The following is a 14,752-nucleotide window of genomic DNA, read 5'->3' on the forward strand; positions in this document are numbered from 1 at the left end:
CGAATACTCTGTTTCACCACAGTTTTGCCATCTGTGACGTTAAAACCCATCCTGGCTTGAACGGGATATATATTATTTATATATGTGCACTATTAGCTAGCTATGCTATGCTATGCTATGCATGATCCTCAGGAGATGCTAGGCTAAGGCTGCTAATAACCGCTGCACTTTTTTAAAATCATTAGCTTAAAAGTTTAAATTAGGACCAAGAGCAGCTTTACGGAAGATTTTCTCACAACAATAAACTAAGATTTTGCGTGCGTATTCACAGAGATGAGTTTCACTAGGAGGACAAAAGTATTGGGACACCTGCTCCTTCCTTTTTTTTTTTTTTTTTTTTTAAACCAGGTCTAAAATAAGACAGATATTTAATCAGACGTGCTGAATGTGAAACATGGAGACATCTGGGTTTTAATACGTCTGCTGAACATTTCCAACAACATCTAGAAGACAAGCACACCAGTCAGTTCTACCACAGGACAGATGGTCATCATCTGAAGGTACATTTCCAGCCCTGGTTTCTGCAGACGGAGTGTTCCATGGTGGGGTTCTCACACAGAGTGCGTCTCAGCAGGGTTTGGGTTCTCCTACAGGAAGGTCACTACTACTGCCAGGGCTCCAGCGGGCTGAACCTGATTACAATACTACACACAAAGACAAAAACAGGGGCCTTTCTTAGCCTAGAGGAACATATATGCCATTATGTAACACTACATACACCTCCCGTCCAAATGTTTGTGGACACCCCTTCTAATTAAAACCATTCAGCTACTTGAGGCTGCACCCATTTCTGACACAGGTGTACAAATACACACACAGCTTGTCTAGTCCCTGTAGAGAAGAAGTACTGCCAGTAGAATAGGACTCTCTGGAGCAGATAAACACTAATGAACCTATGGGCACCATGCTGCCTAATGCAGGCGTGGGCTGTAGAGGGGTATAAAGCCCCCCAGCATTGAGCTGTGGAGCAGTGGGAGAACCGTGTTCTCTGGAATGATGGTTGCTTCTCCATCCAGTACTTTTGGGATGAGTTGGGAAGTTGGGGGATGATGGGGTGGGGTGGTGATCGTACAACATCCTGACCTAACCAATGCTTTTGTTACTGAATGTTGTGTTGCTGGTTATTAAAAAGCGCTATACAAACGAATCTGATTCTCTATATCAAACCTGATATATTAAAGAAAATAAATACATTTACATCCAGAATTAATGTCAAACACCTTTCAGCCAGGCAAAAGTCTCCGTCTTTGATTGCAGGAGCTTTTCTCAAAATGTTGATCTTGCTGAACTCTTCGCCATATTGCTCACCTGTGGATTAAATTCAACAACAAAGCCAGTCATAATACCATGATAACGTGTTTCCAAATAAAGGAGGCCTAAATTAGCCTCATATATGCTTGCTTAAAATTCTAACTCCCAGTTCCACCTTAAATGGAGCACAGTAACGCTCCGTCTGCTCAGGCGCCAGACTGACAGTGCGCGGCTTTTAAGGTGGAACTGACAATTCGAGCACAACCTGCTGTGTAGTCAAACAGAGACACATGAGATATATTGACAGATGCTGACAGATCAATTAATCATGAACTATTTGATGATGGTTAATCATTGAAACATGTGGAAGTAAATCCGAGATGCCCTCTCCCAGCCACTCCTCTCTAGACTAGTCTTAGTCCTAAACTCCTCAAACTTCTGTAAAAGTCGCTCTGCTCAGCCCACCTGCCATCAAGGACACCTTCTTAAACTCAAACGGGATGCCGGTCTTCTTGGCGAAGATGTAAACCGAGCGGCAAAGGTAAGAAATTTCCATCCCCATTTTTCCACACTTCGCCTCCGGTCAGCGGATTCGAACAACTGAGCCTGCGCCCCAGCAGCGTGTTCACCCCACCGGCGAATACGGCCGACCGCTGGTTGCTCCGCCTCCTAAACTCCGATTGGCTGGGACTCGTTGGCCGCAACATCATCATCATCATTATTAAATCATCATTATTTTCTGACATTATTATTATTATTGTCATTGATATTATTATCATAATCTTCATCATCATTATTATTGTTATTATTAAAGGTAAAGGTATTTGTCACTGTACAGCAAAATGTGTCCTTCGCATTTAACCCATCTGTGGTAGTGAACACACACACACACACACACACACACACACACACACGTGAACTAGGAGCAGTGAGTACGCACGCACCCAGAGTGGTGGGCAGCCAATTCCAGCGCCCAGGGAGCAGAGAGGGTGAAAGGCCCAACAGTGGCAGCTTGCCGAGCCCGGGAATCGAACCCACAACCCTGTTATCGATAGTCCAGATAGTCCAGAGCCACCACTGCCCCTTTATTCAGCATTATTTTTATTAGCATTACTATATCATCATCATTTGTCGTCGTTGTCATTATTATTGTTATTATCAACATCATTTTGATTATTATTGTTATTATAATAATTATTGCACAGTGGTGGTGAATGAATCCAGACATCTGCAGAGTGTAACCCCTCTACACACTCCCTCACAGACGGCTGTTACACCAAAAAATGGCTACGAATACTCTGTTTCACCACAGTTTTGCCATCTGTGACGTTAAAACCCATCCTGGCTTGAACGGGATATATATTATTTATATATGTGCACTATTAGCTAGCTATGCTATGCTATGCTATGCATGATCCTCAGGAGATGCTAGGCTAAGGCTGCTAATAACCGCTGCACTTTTTTAAAATCATTAGCTTAAAAGTTTAAATTAGGACCAAGAGCAGCTTTACGGAAGATTTTCTCACAACAATAAACTAAGATTTTGCGTGCGTATTCACAGAGATGAGTTTCACTAGGAGGACAAAAGTATTGGGACACCTGCTCCTTCCTTTTTTTTTTTTTTTTTTTTAAACCAGGTCTAAAATAAGACAGATATTTAATCAGACGTGCTGAATGTGAAACATGGAGACATCTGGGTTTTAATACGTCTGCTGAACATTTCCAACAACATCTAGAAGACAAGCACACCAGTCAGTTCTACCACAGGACAGATGGTCATCATCTGAAGGTACATTTCCAGCCCTGGTTTCTGCAGACGGAGTGTTCCATGGTGGGGTTCTCACACAGAGTGCGTCTCAGCAGGGTTTGGGTTCTCCTACAGGAAGGTCACTACTGTCCCGTTCTTCCCCACCTGCCAGGGCTCCAGCGGGCTGAACCTGATCACAATACTACACACAAGACAAAGACAGGGGAAAGGGACAGTCAGGAGGCTCCCATGTTTCCTTTGGTGCATTCATTCATTACAAAAAAGAAAAGGACCCAAAGCAAAGGTTTGTGCACCTGGAATGGCCAGAACTTAAGACCCCATTCAGACTGCGGGACAAATCGGACTTGTTTCTCAAATGTGACGGAGGTCGCTCTGGATTTGATAGGGTCCAAATTCCGAATTTAACAGCTAGAGTGTCCAGACTGAGGCGCGTCCGATGTGGTTTGGATCCGATTTGGGGAAATTCATTTTATTATTATTAATTAATTAATCGGATATTGTGTGTTTTTGAGCTGGTCAGACCGTCCAGATCAGAAAACAATCTGAGTACAATCTTGACAGGCCAATAATAAATAAAAATATATAAATAAATAAAATCTGAGCCATGTTATAGCAGCGTAGACGCTCCCGTCACTCCGAGATCAAGCCCTCCCAGTACAACCTAAACACCAGTAATACCGGCACTGCAACGAGCTAATCTGCATATTCCGCCACACACAGTAATCGGATTTCAGTCTGACTACCCAGGAAACAGTCCAGACACGGCTCCTGTTTGGGGGACCGTCACCCATTCTTCCTGCAGTTTTTACAGACGGTATTGCCGTGTTTGCTTCCAGAATTTGCTTCAATAAACAGTGAAATGTTCCCTGTGCCACTGGCTGCAACACAAACCCAACACTTGAGGGATCCACCTGCATGCTTTAACAGTTGGCCAGGTGTTCTTCTCATGAATTTCTGCACCCTTTTTTTCTCCGAGCAAGGCCAGAAAGTTCTATTTCAGCTTCACCAGCTCACAGGACTTGTTTCTGGGGGCCCACTGTACTCCACCTTTGACTTACCGGTCCTCAGAAAGTCCCAGCTCCTTGGTGAGAAAAGGGAAGATTGTCGCACTGTTGTCCCTGTTCTTCTCAGCCGTGTCCGTCACCCCGATTCCGGCCACGGAAAGCACGACACAAGGCGCACTGGAGCCGAAAATGAAGAGTGGGAGGTCGGGCTTCACCAGAACGACCATCCGCTGTAGGACAAACACAGACAGGGCCATCAGGAGGACAGTAAGGGTGGAGGAAGTTTTTAAAACTGCTGAGGGCAAAATCTCAAATGGCTCAGCATTCCCTGCATAGTGCACTAGCTAGTCAACCTATGTAGGCCTCAAAATAACATATGAAGCATCCAGCAAGCTGAAAAAAATGTGTTTTCTTTGGGGACTATTTTTTTTTATTTCATCATGCCCTGCTTTTAATATTAATACTTTTAAATGTAAATATTTGATGCAACTTTCTATTTTGGAGATTTTAGAGACATTAAATTCTGGCTCGGTTCGTTACACACCGAACCCACCCTGAACACACTGATTTGAGAGGTATTCAAAACTTTTAGGGTCTCTTCAGCCCTAGCTAGCTGTCTAGGTCTTAAGGTAACGTATAATGCACCCAAACAGGACATCTTGGGGTCCATTTGGAATACAGCCCCGACTGGACCCAGGAGGCAGAATTCGAAATCTCCCCTAGTGCACTACTTAGGGCGTACGGAGCCATTTGAGACGGAGCCAAGGTCAACGTATACTAGCTATCCCAAATCACACCTGTAACTTAGCGAACTTCCACGACCCAGCAATACTCACATCTACGGGTTTCCCGAGAGCCGCGGCTGTGGTGGAGGCCAGCTTCTTGAGAAAGTCCTCGGAGAACCGGCTAGCGGGCAGGTTGGTCTCTAAATCGACGAACGGCATGATTGCTGCTGCGCTTACACACGACCACAAGCCCTCTTTTCTATCGGTAGAGCTCGCGAGAGGGCCCGCCCTCCCGCTCTGTTCATTGGTCGAAAGTGAGCGACGCCTGTTCTGCGAGATCTGTGATTGGTCGCTGTGGGGAAAACGCCGATGTCATTGTTTTCCGGGTCAGGTGACACGCCCGTATTATAGAGAATATTTCACGCAGTATTTTATTATTATTATTATTTTTTTTTTTTACCTATATTAATAATATTTAAAGTACAGTAAAGCTTCTACTGCTATAATATTTAATTATTTTAAGACACTTTAAGTAAATGAGTCAATCCGAAAGGCGGACTAATACGTGTACAGTGGTGGTGAATGGGACGAGGTGCCGGTCACTTTGACTACAACGCAAATACGACGTAAATAAAAGGTTTTATTTACTATCCAAACCCACCGGGGCACCTACAGGTGTTTTCTGAGATTTATATGGAATGATGTAGTGGTAAAACAGTGGCAAATCTGGTGAAATAACTAAATAACATTTTTATAAAGAGTATTATTTATTTTCTTTGAGGACTATTTTCTGCCAAACAATGACCTGCATGTATCCTTCCACCAATTTAATGATATAATCTTCTCAGACCGTCTCAGGCATAGGCAACGTACCCATAACCCATTTGGCGTGCCAACCTTGCGAGGGAGGTTAAATCTCGGTAAAAACATACGGTGGAACTAGATCACATGAAAGACTCGCAAAGTCATGGTTGTGAGGGCAGCAGCCATATCAGAGCAGATAGGCAACCCAGCACACCTTGTTTTGGTTAATTTCCAACTCTGGTTAATAATAAAACATACTAACATGTGTTAGGAGGCACCTTTGGAACAAATGTGGCCACATGTACATTCCCAGAGAAATAAACAGGCTACTGCTCCTTTAGGATCAATATTTACGAAGATAACCTCTGCTCTGATTGGCTGTCCCGAACTGCGCCTCATCCTACAACAAGCAGTCACATGTACAGTATATCCATGGTCTCACCCTTTAAATGCCTACACACAACGTCCAACTTACCACGTGACAGCCAGGATAAAATGAACAGACAGTGAAAATCTAAATAGCAGCTCTTTTTATTTTACACATCTCTCTTACACACAAACACACACTCGGGTCACAAACCCAAACGAAGGGTTCCGCTGTTCACAACCCAAAGCCGAAGCCGGTCGAGTGCTGGAAAGATCTAGACGCTAAACGGGTAACGCAGCTGTCTAAAGTAGACTGTTCGTTCAAAGGGCTCCCGTTTTCCATCCCCATCAAACCAGAGACGAAACACCTAGGACGAAAAGACAACACGGGTTATTCGGGTCATTACAGCTTCGTACATCGGACTCGGATAGCCTAGCCTAGCGGACGTGCACATCCTTAGGGTTTTTATTCAGCAGCTGCAGGCTAACGCAAGGGTTTAGGACTGGACCAAGTCACTGGAATACTCGAGGACCATTGGTTACGCTGGTCAGACCTTTAGGACAGTTATTGGTAGCATGCGAAAACTGGCCCAAAGCTAAAAAGAGTGAAAAGGCTGAAGAAATTGGCGTAAGATCAGCAGCCGGAGCCAGAGAGAGCACAACTGGCCTTGCTCGCTCTCAGGGGTGGGTTCATGGCACCTGTGACTCCTCTTCTGGACTTACCGTGTGAGATTTTGCACTGTTTCAGAGCCTCGTTGAAGCCTTCGCACAAGCTGAGGTCTGTCTGAGTGGTAGCACAGTCGAGGAACTGCCTCACCTCAAAAAGACATGGACCAGCATGGGATGGGGCAGCCCTGGGGGCTTCCTACAAGGGGAGGTATAGAGAGGGAGAGCGTGAGAGAGAGAGAGAGACACATAGACCAAACAGAAATCAGTCACCAAACCGAACTGTTCTGGACTACAGTCCTCCAGGAGCAGCCTGCCCATTTACCGGGTACGCAGGAGCAGGTTTGGCCACCTCCGAGCTGCTGCTGCTGCCTCCGCTGAAAGCTCCCGTGAGGGCGCCACCCACCACATGCCCGACGGCAGAGCCGACCGCCACTCCGGCTGCTGTGGTGGCCATCTGGGCCATGAGGCCTGGCTGCTTGGGCTGGGCCTGCACCGGGGCCAGGGCCGCGGGGGGAGGAGGAGCTGGGGCCGGGGTGTAGGACTGGGCTGGGGCACTGAAAGCACACAGAGAGAGAGTAAGGACAGGAAGATGAACTGCAGTCGAGTGGGGGTGCCGCTCAAAAAGCAGCAACCTGGAAAACGCTGCGTCCAGCTGACCTTAGGCTATTTACAGCCCCGTCACGTTTAAGTCTGACCACAACAGGATGTGACCGACTGAGCCACTCTAAGCCTCGTCAGTGACCCTTGGATCTGGACATGGAGAAGAGGCAAATGACGTCTTCTGAGCGATCAAACCACGTTTTCTAAAGCGAGGAAGAGATCGCCGAGGAGGTGATGTAACGGCTTGAGCCTCTAAGAACAGCAGAGTACAGTAACCTGATTTTTCTCAGGTTTGATCGTGTTTGTACTCAGAATTTATGGTTAATTGTGAATAAACATCACCAAAACCCAGCTGCTAGTAGTAATAGCCCTGAAGCATCATGGTCCAAAAATAAAATAGAGACTTAAAATGACCCTTGAATAAATCATCCCCTCAGTTTAGAAAGAAAGGTTAAGTTCAATCAAGGAAACTATTTATTAAACTGAAGTAACAGAAGGAACCATTTATTAAATTGAGGGAACAGATGTTATATTAGGGGAACAAATTCATTTGAAGTAATGGACCGGTAAACTGAGGGAACGACTTCTTAAACTGGAGGGAACAAATTGTTAAACTAGATGAACAATTTACTATTTGAGGGAACAATTTACTAAATGAAGGGAACAGATTGTTAAATTGGGGAAACAATTTATTAATTTGAAGGAACAGATTGTTACATTAGGGGAACAAATAAAATGTTTAATTAATAAAATTAAGTAATGAACTGCAAAACTGAGGAAGCAATGTATTAAACTAAGGGAACAAATTGTTAAATTGGGGAAAATATTTATAAATTTGAGGGAAACAAATTATTAATTTGAAGCAATGGGCTGCTAAACTGAGGGAATGACTTATTAAACTGAGGGAACAGATTGTTACATTTTGGGGAACAATTTATTATTTGAGGGAACAATTTATTAATTTCATGGGACAGATTGTTGCATTATGGGAACAAATTAATTTCAAGTAATGAACTGCAAAACTGAGGAAGCAATTTATTAAACTGAGGGAACAAATTGTTAACTTGAAGGAACAATTTATAAATAAAATAAATTATATTTATTATATAATGTATATAAGTTAACAGACTGCAAAAACTGAGGGAACAGTTTATTAGATAGAGGAATCAAGTATATTAATCTGAGGAAATGTTTTTTGCTGTAGTGTAGAAACGATTTATTAAACTGAGGTAAAGAATTGTTAACTCGAGGGCACAGAATACTAAAGCGAGGGAACGTTTTATTAAATAACCTGAACCGATTACATTGAAGGGACAGTTAATTAACTACCATGATACTTATAAATATTCAATAGTCACAGTTTTATAAAGTGGACGTCTGTAAACTTGCCCTGCTGTAGGACATTTACACAACGTAGGGCAAGTTAGCTAGCCAGCACCAACTGCGCGAGCAGACTCTGTGTACGACCGGCGCGAGGCTGGGGTAAATAAAGAGAGGGCTGTTTACCTCGCTGGTGCAGAAGAACGGCTCCGGCTTCCTCTCGCCATGTTAAAATCAGCTGTTTAATGTGTGTTAATGTGAGAAACGGCTCCGCAAACCAGGGCTTTAGCAGCCTACCAGCGGCTGTGCTGCAGCGACCGCAAGAATGAACTACAAACCGCGGCGCACATGGGAATGACCTTGTGCGAGGGATGTGTCGTTCTCGGCTCGGCTCGGCTCGGCTCTTGAGTCGACTCTTTGAGTCTCATTACGTGAGAACGTTGCGGGGGTCGACCCGCACTGAAGAGGCGGGTTTCTTTTGGAAAGCAGGCGACAAGCTAATGTCGATAACGTGGCTAATTTAAAAGTAATACGAGCTTTTGGGGAGCCGATTCGAGCTGAGCCAATTGAGCCGATTCATTTAAAAGAGTCAGGAAGCCGATTATGAGCGCATGCGCGAAACTACACGTTCTAGAAAACTTACATGAGCTGACGCACTTTTCTGCTGAATTAATAGCCACAGCAGTCACGCTAATAATATATACAGTAAAACCTCATAAATGCGCTGATGTGGTGTTAGTGAGGGGTACTTTTATTATTTATAAGCTGGATCTGGGTGACTTTCCAGATCTTTCTCTGCGCCTCGCCCAATTTACACCCATCTAATGAGGTACGGCTTGATAACCAGCCTGCCCTCCCTCCAACCTCCCCTGCTCTTCTAACTTTACATTTAGTTATTTAATTAAGTTAAAATTCCAAATCTGTAAAACCCAACTTATCCATACAGGCTCTCCTGCAGTCTGACTGCGGCCTCTAGTGCTCAGACACGGAACTGCAGATGAGGTGTGAGTGACCAAGAGACCATGAGATAACTCATATTCAGTGTGAGAAATAATATACTGAGGTCATAAAATAGTATATTCAGGCCAAGCGACAATATTTTGAGGCCACATGATAATATATTGAGGTCAGAGGACAATATGCTGATATACTGAGGCCATAAGGTAACATACTGATATATTGAGGCCACAAGATAATATATTGAGGCCATAAGATAATAAATTGATGTATTGAGGCCACACGATAACATATTTACATATTGAGGTCATTAGGTAACACATTGATATTTTGAGGCCACAGTATAATATGTTGATATATTAAGGCCACAAGATAATATATTGAGGCCACAAGATAATATATTAACATATTGAGGCCATGAGGTAACATTAATATATATTAAGGCCACAAGATAATATATTTATATATTGAGGCCAGAGAATAATATACTCATATACTGAGGCCATGAGGTAACACATTGATATATTGAGGCCACAAGATATGTTGACATATTGAGTCCATGAGGTAACATATTAATATATATTGAGGCCACAAGATAATATATTGATATATTGAGGCCAGAGAATAATATACTCATATACTGAGGCCATGAGGTAACACATTGATATATTGAGGCCACAAGATAGTATACTGATATTTTGAGGCCACAAGATATGTTGACATATTGAGTCCATGAGGTAACATATTAATATATATTGAGGCCACAAGATAATATATTGATATATTGAGGCCTAAGAATAATATACAGATATACTGAGGCCATGAATTAACATGTTGCTATATTGAGGCCACAAGATAAAATATTGAGGCCATGAGATAACATACTGATGTGTTGAGGCCACAAGATAATATAATTTACATAGTGAGGTCATGCAGTAACACACTGATATTTTGAGGCCACAAGATAATATGTTGATATATTGAGGCCATGAGGTAACATTAATATATATATTGAGGCCACAAGATAAAATATTGAGGCCATGAGATAATATACTGATGTGTTGAGGCCACAAGATAATATGTTGATATACTGAGGCCACAAGATAATATATTGACATATTAAGGGCAGAAGGTAACATTAATGTTTTGAGGCCACAAGAGAACATTGACGTATTAAGCAATCACAGAACATTTCACTGCGTTCATTAAACATTTCATGCACTTTTGGGAATTCAGTCGTTCCAACATCCGGTCTCTAAAGCCAGTACTGGAACTCTGAGCCTGTAAAACAGCTTTAATGTTAGATTCAGTGAGTTCACTCACATCTCCACTGAGGGGAGAACGCTTAACGCCATTGGGGCGTTTGGACGCTAGAGGGCGCTGGTGTCAAACAAGCAAGATGAACTGGGCCTTTGGAGATACTGAGCAAACGGTCATTCATTATAAATCACATCTCAGAGTAGCAGAAACTTCACATATCTGCCGGACCACCATCGGCTGCATAGAACGTTGTTGGTGTTGTACCGGTGGGGAGTTTGGGTCCAAAATCTCTGCTCTTTACTGTGAAAAAGGTTCTGTGGTGTAAAATGACCTCCATTCTGTTTCTGGACTCAAGCCTTGCCCTCAGAGTCTTACTGTAGAGCCCATATTTACTAGGACCCAGGACCTCATCAACACGGCCTGACTAACGCATACTGCCCTGACAGTATGAGGCCGGACCAACACATGCCCCCTCGGCCGCGTGCACAGTCAAGCCTTTCAATTTCCGAACTGCTGTCGATGCAACATCACCGGGCAGGAAACCAACACGCTCAGAGGGAAGACGCAGACGGCAGCGACGGCTGGCACCATGTACCCATCCTGGAAGAGCCAGGGCAGTTGTGCTCTCTCTGGCCTCGGCTGCCGATGGCGAGCAACAAAACTGGGATTCGAACCATCGGTCCTCTGATCATGGACATGGTAGATTTTTAATAAATGGATCACTTTTTTAATCATTTAATTGGATGAAAATGTAAAACTTAAGCAATGTTTTTGGTAAAGATAATAATAATAATAATAATAATAATAATAATAATAATAATAATGATGCAAATGATAGCCAGTGTGCACCGCTACTTTGGTGCACACACCGAATCCTATGCTCCGGCCCAGGCCTGAAACACTCTGGACTCCGCGAACGCAGTTGAATTTTTTTCTTTTTTATTATTTCTTTTTTTATTTGAATTTTATTCTGGTGTTAATACAATAAATATACAAAACTCAAACTACTCAACATGCGACTGCGGGGGAGACAAGAGTGCATTTGTACAGTACAATGAAATTCAGGACAACAGGCAACCACTCGTCGATTTTACAAAATATACAAACATCCCTCGGGGTCCGCTCCGGAAACGACGCCCCTCGCCGCCAGGTTCTCCTCAGTAGTCTCAACTACGGTACTAGTGTCATTCCAATTTAAAATATACAACTTAAAGCCACGAGCCGACACACGCGCGCACACACACACACACACACACTCACACACGTCATATCGTCGATCACATCTGCCTGACTTTCCGAGTCGATTCCGGTTCTTTTTTTTTTTTTCCTTCTTATTTTTAAATAAACGAAAAACTTTGAATATATAACAGAAACATTCAGGCGCCATTTGTTGAAATGTATTTATAAAAGGAAGAATGACTTGCAGTAGCTCGTCTTTCTTGCATACGTACACACGCACACACTCCGTCTCCCGCCCACACACACACACACACACAAACACACACACACATATATATATATATACTGAAAGGTGGGAACAGGACGGGAAGCTAGTTGATCTAAGAAAATATCCAAGACAGACGGAAAAATAAAGGAAAGCACACCCGAACAGCACACCCGAACAGTTAGAGGGTTCACACACTTAAAGCAGTCTTGATACGCTTACATCCCATAATCGCAGGACTTGGCTGTTTCTAGGTGACTGTCACCAAGGCTACAAGGTTTCAACCGTTACGTAATTAAAAAAAGCAAAAAGCGGGAAAAAGCAGGTCTGTTTAAACAGCCCCAGAGCTCCCCCTCCCCCCCCCCGATGGCGATCGCCTGCGGTGGTGGGCTCGGCGGCTGGAACTCGCTTCACTGATGCTAACCGGCTAACTCTGCTAACTCCAACACTGAGACACGTAAAGGGACGCTCCGGCGCTCTTCCCGCTAAGCTCCAGCTGCTGCATCCTAAGAGCAGAGCATCAGAAACGTCAACTGCCAGCTAAATCCAGAGCTGTGAGCTAGCCTCTAGCGCTCTAGCCTAGCCCTAGCGAACATGCCGTAGCCTGGAGGTCATACGCTACCTGTGAGCTAGCCCTGGTCTGACGCGCCAACGGTGAGCGAATACTGGTAATGTAAAGTAGATAACATGATAACTGCGGACTAACGCTGCAGCCCTGAGCTAAAATGCTAACCGGGCACTACCACCCTAGCCCTAAGCCAACCTGCTAACACCCTAGCTCTGGACTAGCGCAGCAACTGCAAGCTGATGCGCTAACCGCAAACCAACAACCTGCTGCAACCTTAACTGACATGCTAACAGCAAGCTAACACCCTAGCCCTGTACTGATGCAGAAACAGCGAGCTCACAAGCTAACACACACAGCAGCTGTGAGCTGATATGCTAACAGCAAGCTACCATCAGGCCTTAAAGCCAACGTGCTAACACCCTAGCTCTGGACTAACGCTCTAACAGCCCTGAGCTAACACGCGAACAGCAAGTTGACACCCTAGCCCTGAGCCAAAATGCTAACACTAGCTCTATGCGAGTGCATGATTTAACAGAGCTAGATGTGAGCCAACACTGTAGCCAAGGACTAACTTGGTAACTGTGAGCTCCCCAGCTAAATGTGAGCTAGCGCGCTAACTGCAAACCTAGCTCTGATCTGGATGCAGCGGACAGAGGTTAGCTTAAAAAACACGGGAGAATTCCTTTAACATAATCGCTCTCTCGCTTGCACACACACACACACACACACACACACACACACACACACACACGTTGTAGCATGTTGAATTTACTAGATCTCGGTTTGCCGGAGCGTGTCATTTCCTGAAACGTGCGCTTCTCCCCTTTTCCGTCCTCTTTCCTCCCCCCCCTAAACTTCCCGTACCCCTAAAAGCTGGACCGGACAGCGGAGGCGGACTTAGCAAGCTTCTCATGCACGTTTACAAGCAATATCCTGAGGATTACACGCGGATTCCCCCGCCCCCTTCCGAGTTTTCATTCCAAAGTAGTGTTGATTAAAAAAAAAAAAAAAAAGGCGGCTGGAGGCGCTCGGGATCGTTCGCGGATTTGGAATCAGCCGATATACTTTTACACGTTAGGCCAGTTTGGATTTCCTTTCTCCTACTCTGAACAGTCCCGGACTATTTCTGCCCGGCACGGTGGAGTGGCGTTTCCCAGCTCCCCCTGATCCAAGAGGTGGACAGTTGGACCGGGCTACTCCAGGACCTTGACTGGAAACACTGGTTTAAGCAATACAGGGATCTATATACACACACAGGCATGGGGTGGGGGACAGCATTAAAGGCCTGCCACTCTGTGAGGGGGAGGTCACCGGCGATCATTCCGGGCCGGATAAACATTCCGACATTCCGGACGCGACGGCGAGGAGGTTAAAGAGCGTCGGCTCATGTCTTGAGAGGCAGGAGAGGTGTTCCTGGGTGGATGGGAAGAGCGAGGAAGGAAGGAAGGAAGGTGTGCGTAAGGCGAATCGGAGATAAAGAGCAACGCCAGAATCTCCTCCTGGGCGCAGTGTGCGATGGACATTCCTCTCAGCGAATGAGAGCGCTGCGGGAATGGGGGGAGTAATGGGAGTAATGGGAGTGATGGGAGTGATGGGAGTGTTGGGCGTGAGTGTGGTTGGGTGGGATGAGCTGGTGTGATGTACGCGAGGGCCCTCTTTTCGGACTCGAATGTGCGATCATGAAGTGGCCGGCTCTAGCGCATGTGTGTGTGCACAAAGATACGCTGCTGACACACACACACACATTCATGCTCATGCTCACACACACTCAGGTGAGCACCACCTGCTGAGTGACTGGAGCAGAGGAGAACCCCAAAAAAAAAAAAAAAAGGAGGAGTGGAGTCTCAGTCAGCCACTAGAGTGCAGCAAGTCAATGAGGAGAGAGGGTGGAGTCTGGAACCCTCCACATCAGAAATGGACGGGACTTGAGGATGACTGACGAGTCATGTGAGTATGTTTAGGAGGAAGAAAAGGGAGGGTGGCGTAGGAGGAGCGCTGTGGACGGAGAGGGCGGGG

The 14,752-nt window shown here is 44.9% G+C and overlaps 3 protein-coding genes and 1 long non-coding RNA gene across 4 annotated transcripts in view; all 4 read right to left on the bottom strand.

The window, feature by feature from the left end:
• Positions 1–395: 395 nt before the first annotated feature.
• On the bottom strand, positions 396–2,168 carry LOC140539681 (uncharacterized). The gene is made up of 3 exons (XR_011977841.1): positions 1,717–2,168; positions 1,221–1,308; positions 396–644 (listed from the first exon to the last, which is right to left on the bottom strand). It is a non-coding gene; the product is annotated as an uncharacterized lncRNA (long non-coding RNA).
• Positions 2,169–2,922: 754 nt separating this feature from the next.
• ddt (D-dopachrome tautomerase) lies at positions 2,923–5,025 on the bottom strand. The gene is made up of 3 exons (XM_072662427.1): positions 4,860–5,025; positions 4,078–4,253; positions 2,923–3,200 (listed from the first exon to the last, which is right to left on the bottom strand). Exons 1-3 carry the CDS (start codon positions 4,965–4,967, stop codon positions 3,128–3,130), a joined length of 357 nt encoding a protein of 118 aa, XP_072518528.1. The 5' UTR covers positions 4,968–5,025; the 3' UTR covers positions 2,923–3,127.
• Positions 5,026–6,067: 1,042 nt separating this feature from the next.
• Positions 6,068–8,888, bottom strand: chchd10 (coiled-coil-helix-coiled-coil-helix domain containing 10). The gene is made up of 4 exons (XM_072661976.1): positions 8,694–8,888; positions 6,910–7,141; positions 6,642–6,783; positions 6,068–6,286 (listed from the first exon to the last, which is right to left on the bottom strand). Exons 1-4 carry the CDS (start codon positions 8,732–8,734, stop codon positions 6,267–6,269), a joined length of 435 nt encoding a protein of 144 aa, XP_072518077.1. The 5' UTR covers positions 8,735–8,888; the 3' UTR covers positions 6,068–6,266.
• A 2,753-nt stretch (positions 8,889–11,641) lies between these two features.
• scamp1 (secretory carrier membrane protein 1) overlaps positions 11,642–14,752 on the bottom strand; it is a 13,585-nt gene continuing 10,474 nt past the window's right edge. Inside the window, exon 8 of the mRNA XM_072661977.1 lies at positions 11,642–14,752. This exon is cut by the window's right edge and continues 170 nt beyond it. The gene's annotated coding sequence lies outside the window, so the exon portion shown is untranslated.

Source organism: Salminus brasiliensis, chromosome 18, assembly GCF_030463535.1.
Source record: "Salminus brasiliensis chromosome 18, fSalBra1.hap2, whole genome shotgun sequence".
Taxonomy (NCBI): Eukaryota; Metazoa; Chordata; class Actinopteri; order Characiformes; family Bryconidae; genus Salminus; species Salminus brasiliensis.

What these genes read in the sequence shown, in the direction of transcription:
- ddt (XM_072662427.1), bottom strand. Translation starts at nt 4,967, where the DNA reads ATGCCGTTCGTCGATTTAGAGACCAACCTGCCCGCTAGCCGGTTCTCC. An exon ending in CTCTCGGGAAACCCGTAGAT is followed by an intron (nt 4,254 to 4,859) that starts GTGAGTATTGCT and finishes TTTGTCCTACAG; the next exon opens with CGGATGGTCGTTCTGGTGAA. An exon ending in CTGGGACTTTCTGAGGACCG is followed by an intron (nt 3,201 to 4,077) that starts GTAAGTCAAAGG and finishes TCTTGTGTGTAG; the next exon opens with TATTGTGATCAGGTTCAGCC.
- chchd10 (XM_072661976.1), bottom strand. Translation starts at nt 8,734, where the DNA reads ATGGCGAGAGGAAGCCGGAGCCGTTCTTCTGCACCAGCGAG. An exon ending in AACCTGCTCCTGCGTACCCG is followed by an intron (nt 6,784 to 6,909) that starts GTAAATGGGCAG and finishes CTCCCCTTGTAG; the next exon opens with GAAGCCCCCAGGGCTGCCCC. An exon ending in ACAGTGCAAAATCTCACACG is followed by an intron (nt 6,287 to 6,641) that starts GTAAGTCCAGAA and finishes TTTTCGTCCTAG; the next exon opens with GTGTTTCGTCTCTGGTTTGA.